This window comes from Galdieria sulphuraria (genome assembly GCF_000341285.1).
Source record: "Galdieria sulphuraria unplaced genomic scaffold scaf_0, whole genome shotgun sequence".
In the NCBI taxonomy this organism is placed as follows: domain Eukaryota; phylum Rhodophyta; class Bangiophyceae; order Galdieriales; family Galdieriaceae; genus Galdieria; species Galdieria sulphuraria.
The window spans coordinates 247,519-260,734 of record NW_005178475.1 but is presented as its reverse complement, the minus strand read 5'-3'; the positions used below and the strand labels follow the sequence as shown (position 1 = coordinate 260,734).

General features: G+C 36.9%; 9 protein-coding genes across 10 annotated transcripts; 2 read left to right on the top strand and 7 right to left on the bottom strand.

Moving 5' to 3' along the window:
• Window positions 1-1,317, bottom strand: Gasu_01370 (metallo-beta-lactamase family protein). Its single transcript, XM_005709238.1, has 4 exons — window positions 1,240-1,317; window positions 918-1,190; window positions 638-864; window positions 1-588 (listed from the first exon to the last, which is right to left on the bottom strand). Exons 1-4 carry the CDS (start codon window positions 1,264-1,266, stop codon window positions 216-218), a joined length of 900 nt encoding a protein of 299 aa, XP_005709295.1. The 5' UTR covers window positions 1,267-1,317; the 3' UTR covers window positions 1-215.
• A 50-nt stretch (window positions 1,318-1,367) lies between these two features.
• Window positions 1,368-3,442, top strand: Gasu_01360 (Striatin-3 family protein). Its single transcript, XM_005709237.1, has one exon. It carries the CDS (start codon window positions 1,403-1,405, stop codon window positions 3,389-3,391), a length of 1,989 nt encoding a protein of 662 aa, XP_005709294.1. The 5' UTR covers window positions 1,368-1,402; the 3' UTR covers window positions 3,392-3,442.
• A 4-nt stretch (window positions 3,443-3,446) lies between these two features.
• On the bottom strand, window positions 3,447-4,527 carry Gasu_01350 (uncharacterized protein). The gene is made up of 2 exons (XM_005709236.1): window positions 3,662-4,527; window positions 3,447-3,608 (listed from the first exon to the last, which is right to left on the bottom strand). Exons 1-2 carry the CDS (start codon window positions 4,389-4,391, stop codon window positions 3,472-3,474), a joined length of 867 nt encoding a protein of 288 aa, XP_005709293.1. The 5' UTR covers window positions 4,392-4,527; the 3' UTR covers window positions 3,447-3,471.
• A 17-nt stretch (window positions 4,528-4,544) lies between these two features.
• On the bottom strand, window positions 4,545-6,087 carry Gasu_01340 (Myb-like DNA-binding protein BAS1). Its single transcript, XM_005709235.1, has 7 exons — window positions 5,756-6,087; window positions 5,546-5,695; window positions 5,336-5,488; window positions 5,139-5,291; window positions 4,938-5,093; window positions 4,732-4,890; window positions 4,545-4,673 (listed from the first exon to the last, which is right to left on the bottom strand). Exons 1-7 carry the CDS (start codon window positions 6,082-6,084, stop codon window positions 4,628-4,630), a joined length of 1,146 nt encoding a protein of 381 aa, XP_005709292.1. The 5' UTR covers window positions 6,085-6,087; the 3' UTR covers window positions 4,545-4,627.
• A 2-nt stretch (window positions 6,088-6,089) lies between these two features.
• Gasu_01330 (60S ribosomal protein L27Ae) lies at window positions 6,090-6,807 on the bottom strand. Its single transcript, XM_005709234.1, has 3 exons — window positions 6,699-6,807; window positions 6,410-6,636; window positions 6,090-6,328 (listed from the first exon to the last, which is right to left on the bottom strand). The coding sequence occupies exons 1-3, from the start codon at window positions 6,699-6,701 to the stop codon at window positions 6,115-6,117; spliced, it is 444 nt and encodes a 147-aa protein (XP_005709291.1). The 5' UTR covers window positions 6,702-6,807; the 3' UTR covers window positions 6,090-6,114.
• A 1-nt stretch (window position 6,808) lies between these two features.
• On the bottom strand, window positions 6,809-8,397 carry Gasu_01320 (bleomycin hydrolase). Its single transcript, XM_005709233.1, has 3 exons — window positions 7,902-8,397; window positions 7,081-7,855; window positions 6,809-7,027 (listed from the first exon to the last, which is right to left on the bottom strand). The coding sequence occupies exons 1-3, from the start codon at window positions 8,378-8,380 to the stop codon at window positions 6,872-6,874; spliced, it is 1,410 nt and encodes a 469-aa protein (XP_005709290.1). The 5' UTR covers window positions 8,381-8,397; the 3' UTR covers window positions 6,809-6,871.
• Window positions 8,398-8,406: 9 nt separating this feature from the next.
• Window positions 8,407-10,987, bottom strand: Gasu_01310 (uncharacterized protein). Its single transcript, XM_005709232.1, has 5 exons — window positions 9,495-10,987; window positions 9,236-9,441; window positions 9,020-9,173; window positions 8,826-8,965; window positions 8,407-8,774 (listed from the first exon to the last, which is right to left on the bottom strand). Exons 1-5 carry the CDS (start codon window positions 10,852-10,854, stop codon window positions 8,448-8,450), a joined length of 2,187 nt encoding a protein of 728 aa, XP_005709289.1. The 5' UTR covers window positions 10,855-10,987; the 3' UTR covers window positions 8,407-8,447.
• A 60-nt stretch (window positions 10,988-11,047) lies between these two features.
• On the top strand, window positions 11,048-12,320 carry Gasu_01300 (hypothetical protein). Of its 2 annotated transcripts, XM_005709230.1 has the most exons (4): window positions 11,048-11,521; window positions 11,580-11,772; window positions 11,834-12,007; window positions 12,060-12,320. In XM_005709230.1, the coding sequence occupies exons 1-4, from the start codon at window positions 11,064-11,066 to the stop codon at window positions 12,264-12,266; spliced, it is 1,032 nt and encodes a 343-aa protein (XP_005709287.1). In that variant the 5' UTR covers window positions 11,048-11,063; the 3' UTR covers window positions 12,267-12,320. The 2 variants fall into 2 exon arrangements, with proteins under 2 accessions (XP_005709287.1, XP_005709288.1); XM_005709231.1 differs by having other exon boundaries at window positions 11,834-12,072.
• A 6-nt stretch (window positions 12,321-12,326) lies between these two features.
• Gasu_01290 (diphosphoinositol polyphosphate phosphohydrolase-like protein) lies at window positions 12,327-13,207 on the bottom strand. Its single transcript, XM_005709229.1, has 5 exons — window positions 13,077-13,207; window positions 12,871-13,023; window positions 12,692-12,820; window positions 12,561-12,631; window positions 12,327-12,494 (listed from the first exon to the last, which is right to left on the bottom strand). The coding sequence occupies exons 1-5, from the start codon at window positions 13,089-13,091 to the stop codon at window positions 12,353-12,355; spliced, it is 510 nt and encodes a 169-aa protein (XP_005709286.1). The 5' UTR covers window positions 13,092-13,207; the 3' UTR covers window positions 12,327-12,352.
• Between the last annotated feature and the right edge of the window lie 9 nt (window positions 13,208-13,216).

Genomic DNA, 13,216 nt, shown 5'->3' with positions numbered 1-13,216 from the left:
TTGAATTAGCTACTATTTATTGACTGAGCAAAACATTTTACGACTTTTTCGATGTCTTACAATTGTGCAAAACTATAATTTCTTATTTTTAGAAAATAGTATAAAAATCGAATCTTTTTTCATTCTATCCATCGATGACTTCATGAAACGATGTTGGTTATTCAAGATTCTTGTATCCTGTCCACCAACGCATAAGCACGCGAGTAGAACACTTTCTAGGAGATACTGGTTTCCAGTTGAACACGCAAACCATCATATGCCATATGAATATCAAATGACTCTTGGTACTCTTGTCTTAACCTTTGTTCATCAAAGTCATGAAACCATAAATGAGTAAAGTCTGTCAAATAAACAAACTTGGGTTGAATTTGTTTGGCTATTTCTAAAGCTTGACTTTCACAAAAATGTGAGATATGTTTGATTTCCTTTCCGGGAAACAGTGAATCGATAATCAAATATTCCGAGCCTTTCATCTTCTCCAAAGTAGTATCCGGAATGGCACTAACATCTGGAATATATGAAACAGAACCAAAACGAAAACCTAAAGCAGAATTTTGAGGACCGTGCCAAACTGGTAAAGGAATAAACCTGCAAGTGGTATTACTTTGTACCCACAAAACCTCAGTTTCCTACTTGCCTAATTCCAAGAACTTGAAACTCTTGAAGAGGATCTATCTGACAGAATACAAGTCTAGCAGTAACTCCACTACCCGTTCCTTTGGAAGGGTCCACCAAATAAGGAAAACTAGCTTCCACTCTGCGAAAAGTCTGGTCATCACAATAGACTGGAAGTGGACAACAATTGTCTCTCATGTGCAAAGTAAAGTCTCTCAAGTCATCCAATCCATTCACGTGATCTGCGTGCTGTGTAAACCAAATAAGAAGCAAATATTCACAGGGAGGGTAGTTATACGTACATCATGTGTCAGCAACACTGCATCGATGTTGCGCAAATGGTATTTAGGAAACCAAGCAAGTGCACTTTCATAAAAGAATTTGCCGACATCAATCACAACATGAGTCTTACTTCCAGCTTGTCTATTATGGGCGCGCAAAAGAAGGCTGCAGTTTCTTCTTCTATTCTTCGAGCCGGCCAATACAGCGTCTTTACAAGTCTTACAAGTCACAGGAGATTCTGTCAGGCAACTTACTCGAGGAACACCTTCACTTGTTCCACTTCCCAAAAATATCTACTAAACTTCATAAGTACTATCTCTATTACCACTTCCTAATACTTACGATTTCTTCTATTACTGGATTGGCCATATATATATATATATATTACTATTTGATCCGAAATGAATAATAATAGAATGACTTGAGGGGAAGATGATAGGTTGACTTTATACATATATTTTGAAGAGAGAAAGATATCAAGACGAAAGTATAGAATATTGGCACTATGAGTGTCACGGCACAAAAGTGCTCAAGTTTGTCTACCCAAGACGCTTTGGTACTTTGTACCATAGCGTTCATGGGTTATGTATGGAAAAAGTTGTGCGACTTGGAAAGTGGTCACTATAGTTCATTGGATTATAGAAAACTATTACGAGCAAGGAGAAATCGGCTACCTCCGTTATTATATATTGACTTTAATTGTTGTTGGCAAAAGTCAAGTTGGTATGTCCGTGTGAAAAGAGAGTCAAGTCCTTTGGAAGCGGCGAATTCATCAACCAAAAATAGGAAAGAACCGAAGAACAGACAAGTGAGATTCTCTGAAGCAAATGAAATTATGAACTTTGACGGAGAAAAGAGGTTAACGAAAAGAAAAGGTGAAGTTATCCGTGGAATATTAAGAAACGTAGGTACGAACAGTGATGCGAAGGTGAAAGATGGCGTAGTTTCTTCCATTGCAAGTCCGAAAGAGATCGAGTATGACTCCATGGAACGTTATGTAACTTTACTTGCTAAAAAGATTGACCGTAGTATACGATTAGAAATGGATACTTTGCGCAGTGAAGTACAACAAATTCGAAGGATGCTTTCTAATAGCAGTGAGAAAGATTTGTATTGGAGAAATTCTGGAGAACCTTTGAAAAGATGGAAAACGTCTGATGGGGACCGTTTGAACATCAATACGAGTGCGTCTTTGTCTACTAAGAAGGATCTCTTTTTACAATCTCAACGTCCCGTAACTCGCGTTGAGAAGAGTAATCTTTCATTTGAAAAGGAACATAGATCTTCTATAAGAACTGTAACTTATCTTTCCAATCACTTGGGAGCAGTTCGAAAGGTTATTTTAGAGCCTACTGAACTATCTTGGTCTAAAATGGAGAGAACAAGTTTTCGTATTGTTACGGCATCAGAAGATTGTACTTTAAAGCTTTGGAATTTGGAAGCGAAATATACTACCAACTCTTCTAATACTTCAGAACCGTATCATTCGAACAATTCTGATCGCAAGACGTCCGCATTAATGACTAGCCTAAGTTGTGAAAGTATTCATACTTATCGTGGTCACTTGGCACCCATTTTGAGTGCACAAATATTTCCAGATATGACATTGAATGGTAGAAATGGTCTGCTTGTATCTGGAGATGCTCAAGGCTCTCTCCTCTTTTGGGATATTCCTAATGCTGAAGAAACTGCAGCATATATGAGTTATCATCAGTTGTTTCCATTTCAACGTTATATTGTTACAAATGTTCATGAAAAGGAATGCATTTGGGATATTTGTAAGCCTTTGAGAGATTCTCCTTTGATGGCAACTGCAGGTGCTGATGGGACAGTCAAGTTGTGGGACTATTCTTCTTTTCGATGGGATGATGAAAGTCCTATTCATAGATATGGTCAAATGGAACCCTTAGGAATTATTCGGTTTCATCAATTAGAATTAAGCTCTAAACAAAATAGTCCAACTGTATTTGGAGTGGATACTTTGTCATATACTCAGTCGGGAAATCTGTTGGTTGGCTCAGAGTTGGGCATGCTTTGTTGTATTGACTTGAAAGAAAGGTCCATAAGTAATCGATGGTATACTAATCCATTGGTTTACCCGAGTCAAGAGCGATTAGGAAGTATTTATACCATTGAGACTGTTAACTCTGTTCAAGTCTTATTGGGTGGAAGTGCTGGTAATATTGTGTTACAAGATCTCCGAATGGAAAAGCCAAGTCAGGAAATAGAAAAGGGTGCAGGTGCTTTGGCAATGATTACTTGTATTCGTTCCTTTGTAAATAATTATTGTATTGCATGTGGTGGTAATCAAGGTATGGTTAGGTTCTGGGATATTCGGAAGATGGATACTTGCCTAGAAGACTTGAATGTGAGTCAAAAATCAACCCATCAAGACAAATGTTGTATTTGGAGTTTGTTGAATATTCCGAATTGGAATTGTTTGTTGGCTGCAACTTCATTGGGTTATACATTTATTTGTTCTAAGGATATTTAATACTTTCTCTATTGAAATGTGATATATTTGTTGTGTGTTTTTCTGTTTTCGATATTCTAAAACAAACGATGAATACTACTTTATTCCGATACGAGACTTCCTTGACAACTCGAACCAAATCCTGCAGTACATCCAAAGCAATGTACAGCTGTTTGGATATGATCGTTGCATAAGGAATCGAAATTATCCACTTGCCATATATTTCGTTGATATTTTTCTGTACAATGACTAGTGAGTTTTGTTCTCAAGTTATTAGGAGGAGATACATACCTCTCAATCCAACAGCATAATGAAAGTCACAATCATACAATGCTCCATCATAACCAATATGAATCTGATCTAAACACATCACATTTTGTACATGTTCTGCTTGAAATGATTGTTGAAGCAGACTTGTATAACTATCCAATTTGCCTTGGCGTATCAAATCATGGCGATATCGCTTGATCGGCATGTTGGTAAGACAATACAACTTGTCAAACTGAATTCCAAACTTTTCAGCCAACTGCTGTTTGTACTGCTGTTCTAACGTTGACTGTTTACCAGGAAGTTGAGGTTCTACAGGATTATATACCAAATACAACTTTCTTTTTCCATTTTCTTGTTGACCATACCCCCAACGATTGAGTAATTGCAAAGCTTGAATACTTTTCTCGAAAGTACCCGTTCCTCTTTGTTTTCGAACATTAGCTTCTTCATAACAAGGTAGAGAAGCTACGATATCTACTTGATGGGTGGCAAGGAATTCTATTAAATCTTCTTGACCAGGTTCCAATAATACGGTCAAGTTACAACGGTCCTGTATTTTCTTTCCCATTGCACTCAAAGCCAACACCAAAGGACGAAACATATTATGCAACTCTGGAGCTCCACCAGTAATATCTACCAACTTTACAGTTGGAGTACGAGAGATGAGTTGTATTATTCTTTCAGCCACTTGGGAAGACATGGTTTCCTTTCTAGAAGGAGAAGACTCCACGTGACAGTGACTACAAGCCATATTACAATAAAGTCCGATATTGATTTGAACAGTATTTATTGCTCTGCGTCTTAAGGGTTGCAGTTCATATTCACGTAGAATTTGGTCAAAAGTCTTGTTGCTAGTGTTGGACGTTGGTTGAGAAGGACAACAACAAGTAAGAGAGTTGTCATATCTCAAGTTGCATTGTTTCTTATGCCATACATTTGGGTTTCTCTTTATATTATTATGACTCTTACTGAAAATAAAAGCCTCCATCAACTTCCCCCACCACTATTATTCACACAAGTCATTTGTATCCAACTACATAATTCATTTTTGAATATTTCTTTTCACAAAACATGGAAAGAGATAAAATTACCGTTCTTCACATTGACGAGGACTAAAATATTTCATTCTTCTGGAAATATATATCCAATGGTTTCCATACAACTCAACCCATTCCTTCAATTCTTGATCACGTTCTCTTGTCCAACTCAATATTTTCTCCAATTCACCGCGTTCCATACACTCGGATAATCTATTCCAGTTAAACTGACAATCCAGACTGAAATGAAATATACTTACTGATACATGCATTGGCTCGCGGTTCGATTTCCCATTTCTTTAGCTATTTCTGTCCACTTTCTTCCATACTTTTCAAATAAAGCAATTAACTTCTCTTCTTCCTCTCTAGTCCATGGATTCTTATTTCTTTTGGCTTGGTCTTCCAAAGTATAATATCTGTATATTTGAGTTCTTTCAAACTTGGATTGGTATATAACAAACCTTTTCCTTATTTGAACAGAAGACCTCCAAGACATTTCCTTCTCTATTTTGGACCATTGAGGACCATATTTCTCAAAAAGTTTCAACAGTAGAATATCTTCTTCTTCTCGAAAAGCTCCTTTTTTCAAAAAAGGTCGCAATACTCTTTCATATCTACAATACTTGTCAAAAGCCATTCTCCCATTTCCTATGCTTACCTCAATAAACATTGATGAGCTGTACGCGTACCCAACTCTTGAGCAATAAGATTCCATTTGGCTCCATATTTCTGTACCAACTCCACAATCTTGGAATCTTCTTCTTCTGTGAATTCTCCTCTTCTATTTTCATTCTTCAATGTATCTTCATATCTGTGGATTAAATAGACATATCAATAAACATTCATTTTCTATTATCGTTTATATTACCTTCGTTTACATACATAAGGAAATGGCTTATTCAGTTGTTTTGCAATTTCTACCCAAGAAAGACCTTGTGTTACTAGTTGTTTTAGTTTCAAATCTTCTTCCCTTGTAAAATGCAAGTTGGTAGGTTCTTTACTTTTTAGTAGTTGATATCTAACTCATAATAACCAAGGCGATTGAGAAAACTAGAAAACTGGTATCAACCAACCATACCTAGATAGACAACTACTGATACTTCTTCCCATCTCAGTAGATATTTCCGACCAAGTTCGTTGTTCTTCATCTCTTAGTCTCAGAAGTTGTTCATCATCGAGTTTATGAAACCGCGTATAACTCCAACAACGAGGAAAGAACGGTGTACAGGGTTTGGTTTCGTCATTCTTTGCTTTAGAGAAACAACAAACTGGTTTCAACTGAGTAAGTTGACGAGTGCCAACGGAGTTTTCAGTGCGTGATAAAACAATTCTCTTTGGAGTTGTAAGAAAACGACTATTCCGTATCTTCCAAGTTGTCATCCATTGTATCCAACAACAAAGCTTCATCATCATCCAATTGATATTTATTTCTTTATTCTAAGCTGTCAATACACAAGCACCACCTGCTCGTTTTATTTTCTCTTCTGCTAATTTGGAAAAAAATCTTGCTTTGACTATCAAAGGTTGTCTTGGTAACTTGCCTTTTCCCAACACTTTAAAGTATCCATGTTTCACAACATCCACCACAATAGCTTGGTCTTTTATCTTTTCAGGTTGTTCTCTCACATCTTCCGGTACAAGTGACCATAGTCTATTATGATGCACAATATCAAAGGAATAACAAGATTGATTATTTCTTATGACAAAACACAGACTGTTGACAGCCACTTACCGATCCACGTTGATAATAGGACCATGGAGAGTATTCTTTTGCAAGTGAAACCATCGCATACCCAACTTTCCGAAATAACCAGGATGATACTTATCAAATAAAGTTCGATGGTGATGTTGACCACCTGCGTTTCCACGTCCTCCAGGATGTTTCCTATGTTTCCCTACTCTTCCGTGACCAGCAGAGACATGTCCTCTTTTCTTTCTACTATGCTTCAGTCGAGTAGGCTAATATCCAATTATAACGGTCACATTATCTATATGCACTTGCCAACAGCTATCATTCTTACCATATTCTATATGAAATAAAATGGGACTTTACGACGACGCCCTCTTCTTCTCCAAATGATGAAACAACTCAATTTGATTCTCAAAAAGTTGTTTTCGATGAAATCACAAAAATCACTTGTCATTCTTTATTTTTGTTGTTCTTCTTATGATGCTGATGATGCAATTGTTATGGTTAAGAACAAGCCAAAGCACCAAAAGGATCCCAAGGAGAAAGATGAATAGGTTCCTGTTCCATAACTCTCAAAACATCTTCAGTCACATATCTTTTATCCACGACTACTTCATATACAAACTCATCAAACCACTCATCGGTCATCATAAAGTAGCCCTAATCATCCACAAAATAAGAAATATTCATATAAAAATTCTATTCCTATTTACCTTTTCGCCAAGTTCATCACCCCATGAATTCTCTACTCTCCATTTCGTAGTCTTCGTACCATTCTCTCCTTCACAACTAACAGCAGTCAATACCATCGCATGAGTCATTTGAGACTCTCCATATTCCAAACGCTCTGCTTTGTTTTGGCCTAAAAGACTCGTTCCAAAGACTAGATCATAATCAAAAATACGCAAATCCATATAACCCAACTGTCGCTGCAGAAACTTGCCAACATCACAACCAAACCAAACAGCCTCTCCATTCTTAATAGACTCCAAAGCACATGACTTTAATGTTTCGATAGGTTGATTATTATAACGAACTCGTAAACCTGAAACCATATTGCCTAAATAATCAACAGTATACAACTTTCCGTAAGGATGTTGTGGACGTGGATCATGAACCAAACAAATCTTATCATCCACACAGTAACCAACATATTCACGATAGAATGCTTGTGGTGTAAGATTCTTATAACAATGATACTTCTTATCCTTGTCTTCAAACTCCCAATCGAATACAGTGGGAACAACTCCTAAACAAATAGAAACAATGCGATAAACTTGTTCCAACATATCTTCCTTTGTCTTTCTCAACTGTTCCTTTGTATAACCTTGTTTAGATTGACGACGGAGTATCATTGCAAATTCTCTTAGTTTGGAAGTCAAGATCAAGTTCATTCTTCTCGAGTTGGAGCTATTAAAACTCTCCTGATAAACACTACCAGGAACTACTCCATACTTATTAACCAAATTGCATATCATATCCCATTGACTAGAAGTTGCTTTAGTAGTGAAGAAATTGTTTCCTTTCCACTTACCCTCCGTCTTGGACAGGTGCAGTTAGTAACCAAGACACCAAACGGCCATCCACTGGTTCATCCGCAGTCTCCAAAATACTTTCCAAAAAGTAATTGGACCTTTCTATCTTATCCCAGAAAAACAAGTAGGACTGTGACAATTGAAAGTCATCGGGTAACTTGTACTTGGTGGTCATGGGAAGACGCATGACATTTAAGAAAGCAAATAACCAACATCTTCCAGAAGCCTTTTGAGCTGTAGCTTTACACTCGTGGTCTGATACGCGGTGAGTGTAAGCGTGAGTATTCAAGTCCTTTACTTCCTTCTCCAATAGTACTTCCAGAGGATCAAACCGTGATACTGCATTCTTTGCTAACCTCCATTTGGGTTCTGCTAAGAATGCTTCTCTTGCCTTTTGTAGAAATTCAGGTGATAATACTCCATCTCCGTGTCTTATGATAGGAATACTTCCGTTGGTAGTGTTAGGTGGTGGTGACATAACTCAAAGACTGTCTCCAAGAATTCCCAAAAATGTCATTTGGGCATACATTCCCATTCCTTTTATTTCAAGTTGCAGCAGAAACTTCCAACGAGTCTCTCATACTCAAGTCTTCAAATTCACCACTCAACATATCTGCATACTGATCCTGTAGTTTTTGTCCAATAGTATAAAACGGATTATAAGAGAGTGCGATAAATTGTGCATTTAGAAAAGTAACGAGTGCTCTATCAAACACATAGTTTTTCTGTTTCTCTAACTGAGACACTCCCTTACAAAACTCATTCGTACAATCTTCTAATCGACTACGGACTTCTGCTAACTTTGATTCATTTCTTGATAATCGCTCTCGTTCCTTTTCTTTCGTATTTGCAGCAGTACGAAGACTATCAACCTAAGAAAGCTTGTTGGATATTATTTCCATTTACAACCATACTACACGAACCTTATCTTTATAATAGTCATATTCTTTCATAATCTTTCTCTGACTTTCTGAAACAGCTCGTAGCTTTCGAATTCTTTCCAAATACTGATTCAATAGTTTTACAGCGTTGTCTCTAACACTTTCTTGCACTGCGGTGACTCCTAAAACACAATACTGTTTGGTTATGTTGTGTATTCCCATTGAAACTGACCAACCATATTTATCCAAATACTCTTGATAAGCTTCTGTACACTGCAAAGCCTCCTTGGCCAACACTTTAGAAGGTTCTTGGTCTTCATAAAGGGACGATACATGATTTAAAAAGTCTCTACAATTGACTAGTAACGAACCCCAAGCTTTGCTATTATCCTAAACCATATTGAATAACACAATGAGCACAAACTTCATTATGGAGCCAATTCTCTACAAACTCTAAGGGCGTTGGATAACAAACTAGCTTTGTCTTCCAATTCGCAAAAACGCTGATAAGCTGATTCGAAACGAGCATCTTTACTTGCTTCGTGTTTGGAAAAAGTATTTTCAACACTTTTTATACCCACTTTAAGTTTGTGAAACATGTCTCTCGAAGGATTTTTCCACTCCCATTCTCTCTTCTTGAGGCATTTCTTCTCTTCCCCTATGCATTTGGTTATCCACGAGTAGTTAATATGCAAGTATTGGTAAAATCACTCAATATGGGATTGAATCCACTTTGGGTACGAGTATATTCCAAGTCAGCATATATTTCTAGAAACTTGCTTTGTTTTTCTATTTGTATATGTTTTGGATTCCATAAACGACGAATGGCATAAGAAAGACCATTAAAATAAACAGGAAACAGAATATCGCAACTTGCTTTGATAGGTTCTTCTATGGAAGCAAATGTTTTGGTTCCATCTTGAACAACAGGTGCAAAAAAACCTCTCGTTGCTTGAGGAAGAAAATCAAAATCGGCAATCAATAAATGTGATTGTGGAAAATATCTTCGAACAGAGGTCCACATTTGATGAGCTACAGTTGGTATATATACAACACAACGACTAGAAGAGAATAATAGGCTGTCTATCATACTTTGTAAATAATAAAGCCAATAATAAGGATTTCCTCCTAATGAACGCCATGAAATATTGGGCATGAGTCCATCCAACATATTCCAATCATGCAGAGTTGAAACAATCCAATCGTCTTGTAAAGGTACACGAACAATGTTCAATGGATGATTGGATGAAATATCTTCAGTTTCTCTTACAAGACATTCGTACCAAGTCTTTGTTTGACTATCCCATTCTATTCGGTCATGAGGAAAATTATCTAATACTTCACAAAATAAAAGAATACAAGGCGCTCTTATAGTTTGTGACCAATCCAAGATGGACAAGGAATGAATAGATACACACTCACTATAAGCATTTAAACGTCTTTGTTGTCTTTCCACAAAAAGAGGACTAATCTCTATAATGTCATACTTTAAAGAATGATAGAGACGCTGAGAATAATTCTGTTTTGCATAATGCAATATAGACTCCGCTAAAGAACCATTCCCACCTCCAACTTCCACTATATGCCATTCTTGGAAAAGTTGTTGTCTATCAAAAGATTCCTGTACTACTTGTTCTATCCAACGAGCTATAGCATATCCATACCAAGGATAAAATAACTCTACAGGAGTAGACCAACTATTCGGTTGTTTGGCATATCGTTGAGCAACCAGTGAGTAGTATTGTTCAGGACCTGTCAACTCCTGAAAAGGAATGGGTGATGCAGTCTCTTTTAAAGGAGGACCTCGAGAAGCATCCATAAAGTATCCTTTGTCTTTTGTATATAAAGACTCGTTAATATATTCACGAAATAGTTTGTCTCCAAAAACTGAGTAATTCACAGTAGTAGAAGAACGTTGCAAGCTACTGTTCCTACTACAACGACGTATAGAAAAGTTGCCATTCCAAAACAAACGTTGCCGCCAAGTAAAGTTACAGAGGATGAGTGCCGAACCTAATAGTTTCGTTGGAAGAGGACTTATCACAGTCTTTCTCAACAAAAAGTTCCACATAAGTGTAAAAAATGTCAACTAGGAAATGAAATCATTTTGGTATCTTTCATTATCTTTTTAGAAAAGCGGCAGATTCATTCTTGCAGCAGAATATATTGAGCGACGAGATTCCAACAACTACTGGCTATTATTCTATTGCAACCATTTTCTATGAATAACTTGCTTCTGTATGGGAAATAATTGCAAGTGTCTCAATTGCATCAAACACTATGCCAATATTAGATAGGAGAGTATTGTGGGAGTTTAGTCAAAATAGAATCGTCATCTATTATATTCCTTGTCAGGGACCTTTGGAAAAAAGTGAACAGGTTTATATCTACTTGGGAAAAGATAGTTGGAAGCAAATACTGGGAAGATTCTTGATGAACAAGTGTTATTCCTTCTTTCAGTACGAAGTGACGAATGTCAGTTACTTTGACCAACTGGACTTTGTATTTACAGATGGAAACTTACTTTGGGATAATAACGAAACAAAAGATTGGCATATAGTTTGGAAAGAACAATTGAACAACCCATTTTCTGTTGTCAATAGAGAGGCAACCAACATATCTAGACAAGTGGTGGTATTTTGGGATATTGAAAATTGTGCTGTGCCAAGTAGTGTTTCTGGAAATTATGTTGTACATAAACTGTTAAGGCGAATGAAGTTATTTGGGGACATTATAAGGTTTGTACCATTTTTAGAATATAAGAAATGATGCCTTATGATAGTTGTTGTTGGATAGTATTCGAGTGTATGCTTGTATGGAGTTGCTCAAGACAGAGTTGAAGTTGGCACTACAAACAAGTGGTGTCGAATTGATTGACGCTCGAAGAGATAACTGGGTTGTTCAGTCGAGGTGTTACGATCATCATCATCCGGGAAAAGATGCGGCAGACAAGTTGATTATTAGCGACATGTGGTCAATAGCATGGCAGGTAATCATGTAACGTATTTAGTATCTTATCAAGCATGTCCTATTGAAGAATGTAATCTTAGAACAATCCCAAACATCTTTGCATTACATTGATAAGTGGAGACAGAGACTTTGCATATGCCTTTTCAAGACTGTCCATGCTGGGATATTGTACTGTCCTTATATATCCTCGATTGGCTTCAAGCAATCTAGTCGATAGTGCTTCTTTTGCTATTCCATGGAAAGATGACTTTTGGGTTGGTACAATGTTGTTCATTTTGGATGAAAACTGTTAAATGAATGGTCTAGGCATTTGGAGATGAAGCCTTGCAAGGTCTACTTCCTCGTCATCTTCCACATAGACAAAGGGCAATATTGCACTCGCCTATATCACACTATTCCTATCAAAGTCAGAAGAGTAACAATGCCTATCGTGATGTTTCATTCGTTACTCAATCTAAAGACATCAACTCTCAAAATTGTGATGAAATAGCTTTGAACAATTCCTCTCAATAAGAATTTATATGCTTTCGAGTTGAATACATTGGAAAGAAAAGTCCAAAAGTTTGCCGAATGGTGTTCATAGACACAACGTATTAAAATCATTGCTGATAAACTTCCTTATCATTTTCATCTTCTTCTGGAGAAGAATCAGAGGAATATGACTCTGGACTATTGTCCATAAGTGTTAATATTCTTGCTTTGGCTAATAAAAGCATTTCTAAAAGTTCAGGTCTTCGAATACTAATGTCAACCAAAAGACAAACAAATACATATTACTCAAAGACTGAAACTATATCTAATACTTACGAAGTATCCACTTGTAAAATGGTCTTTTCGGCTTGATCAAAAGACAACCAAGTTCGAGGACGTTCGTTTCTCTAATAGTACAAAGATGCTTAATTCGTTTCTATAAAAGAACCATATAAGCAAACCAATACCTCTTTCCATCTGGAGTCACTCTTTGGAAGTTCTTGTTCTACTAATAACAAGTACATGATCAACTTTTGCTCGTTACTACCTTTCCACTTGCCCAGTTTGCAAAGAATCCTTCCACAAACTCCTGCTTCCTTGTAACACCTTTAGAAAGTTTTCTTCTACAAACATACTCTAGCCTTACTTCCACTGTCTCACGTAAAGCTGCGTCCCAATTCTTTTCTCTTTTCTCAATACCACCCTTTGGAAATAGCCATATATCTGGCTTGAACCTTGATTGAACAAGTAAAACTTGCCACTCTCCGTTTTCTCCTTTTCTCACAGGAACACAACCTGCCTTGTTATTCGATATTCGTTATGATGTAGACATGAAAGGCCAGAATTCCTTACCACCTTCTTTCCCATTGTCAAAATAAGATTCGATCGAAGCCATCCGTTGAGTCGATAAATTGTGTTGTTCCTAGTGATATTTCTCAATTTTGTTTCAAGAATGGCACAATGTAAAATCAACCCTATTCAGACAAATATAA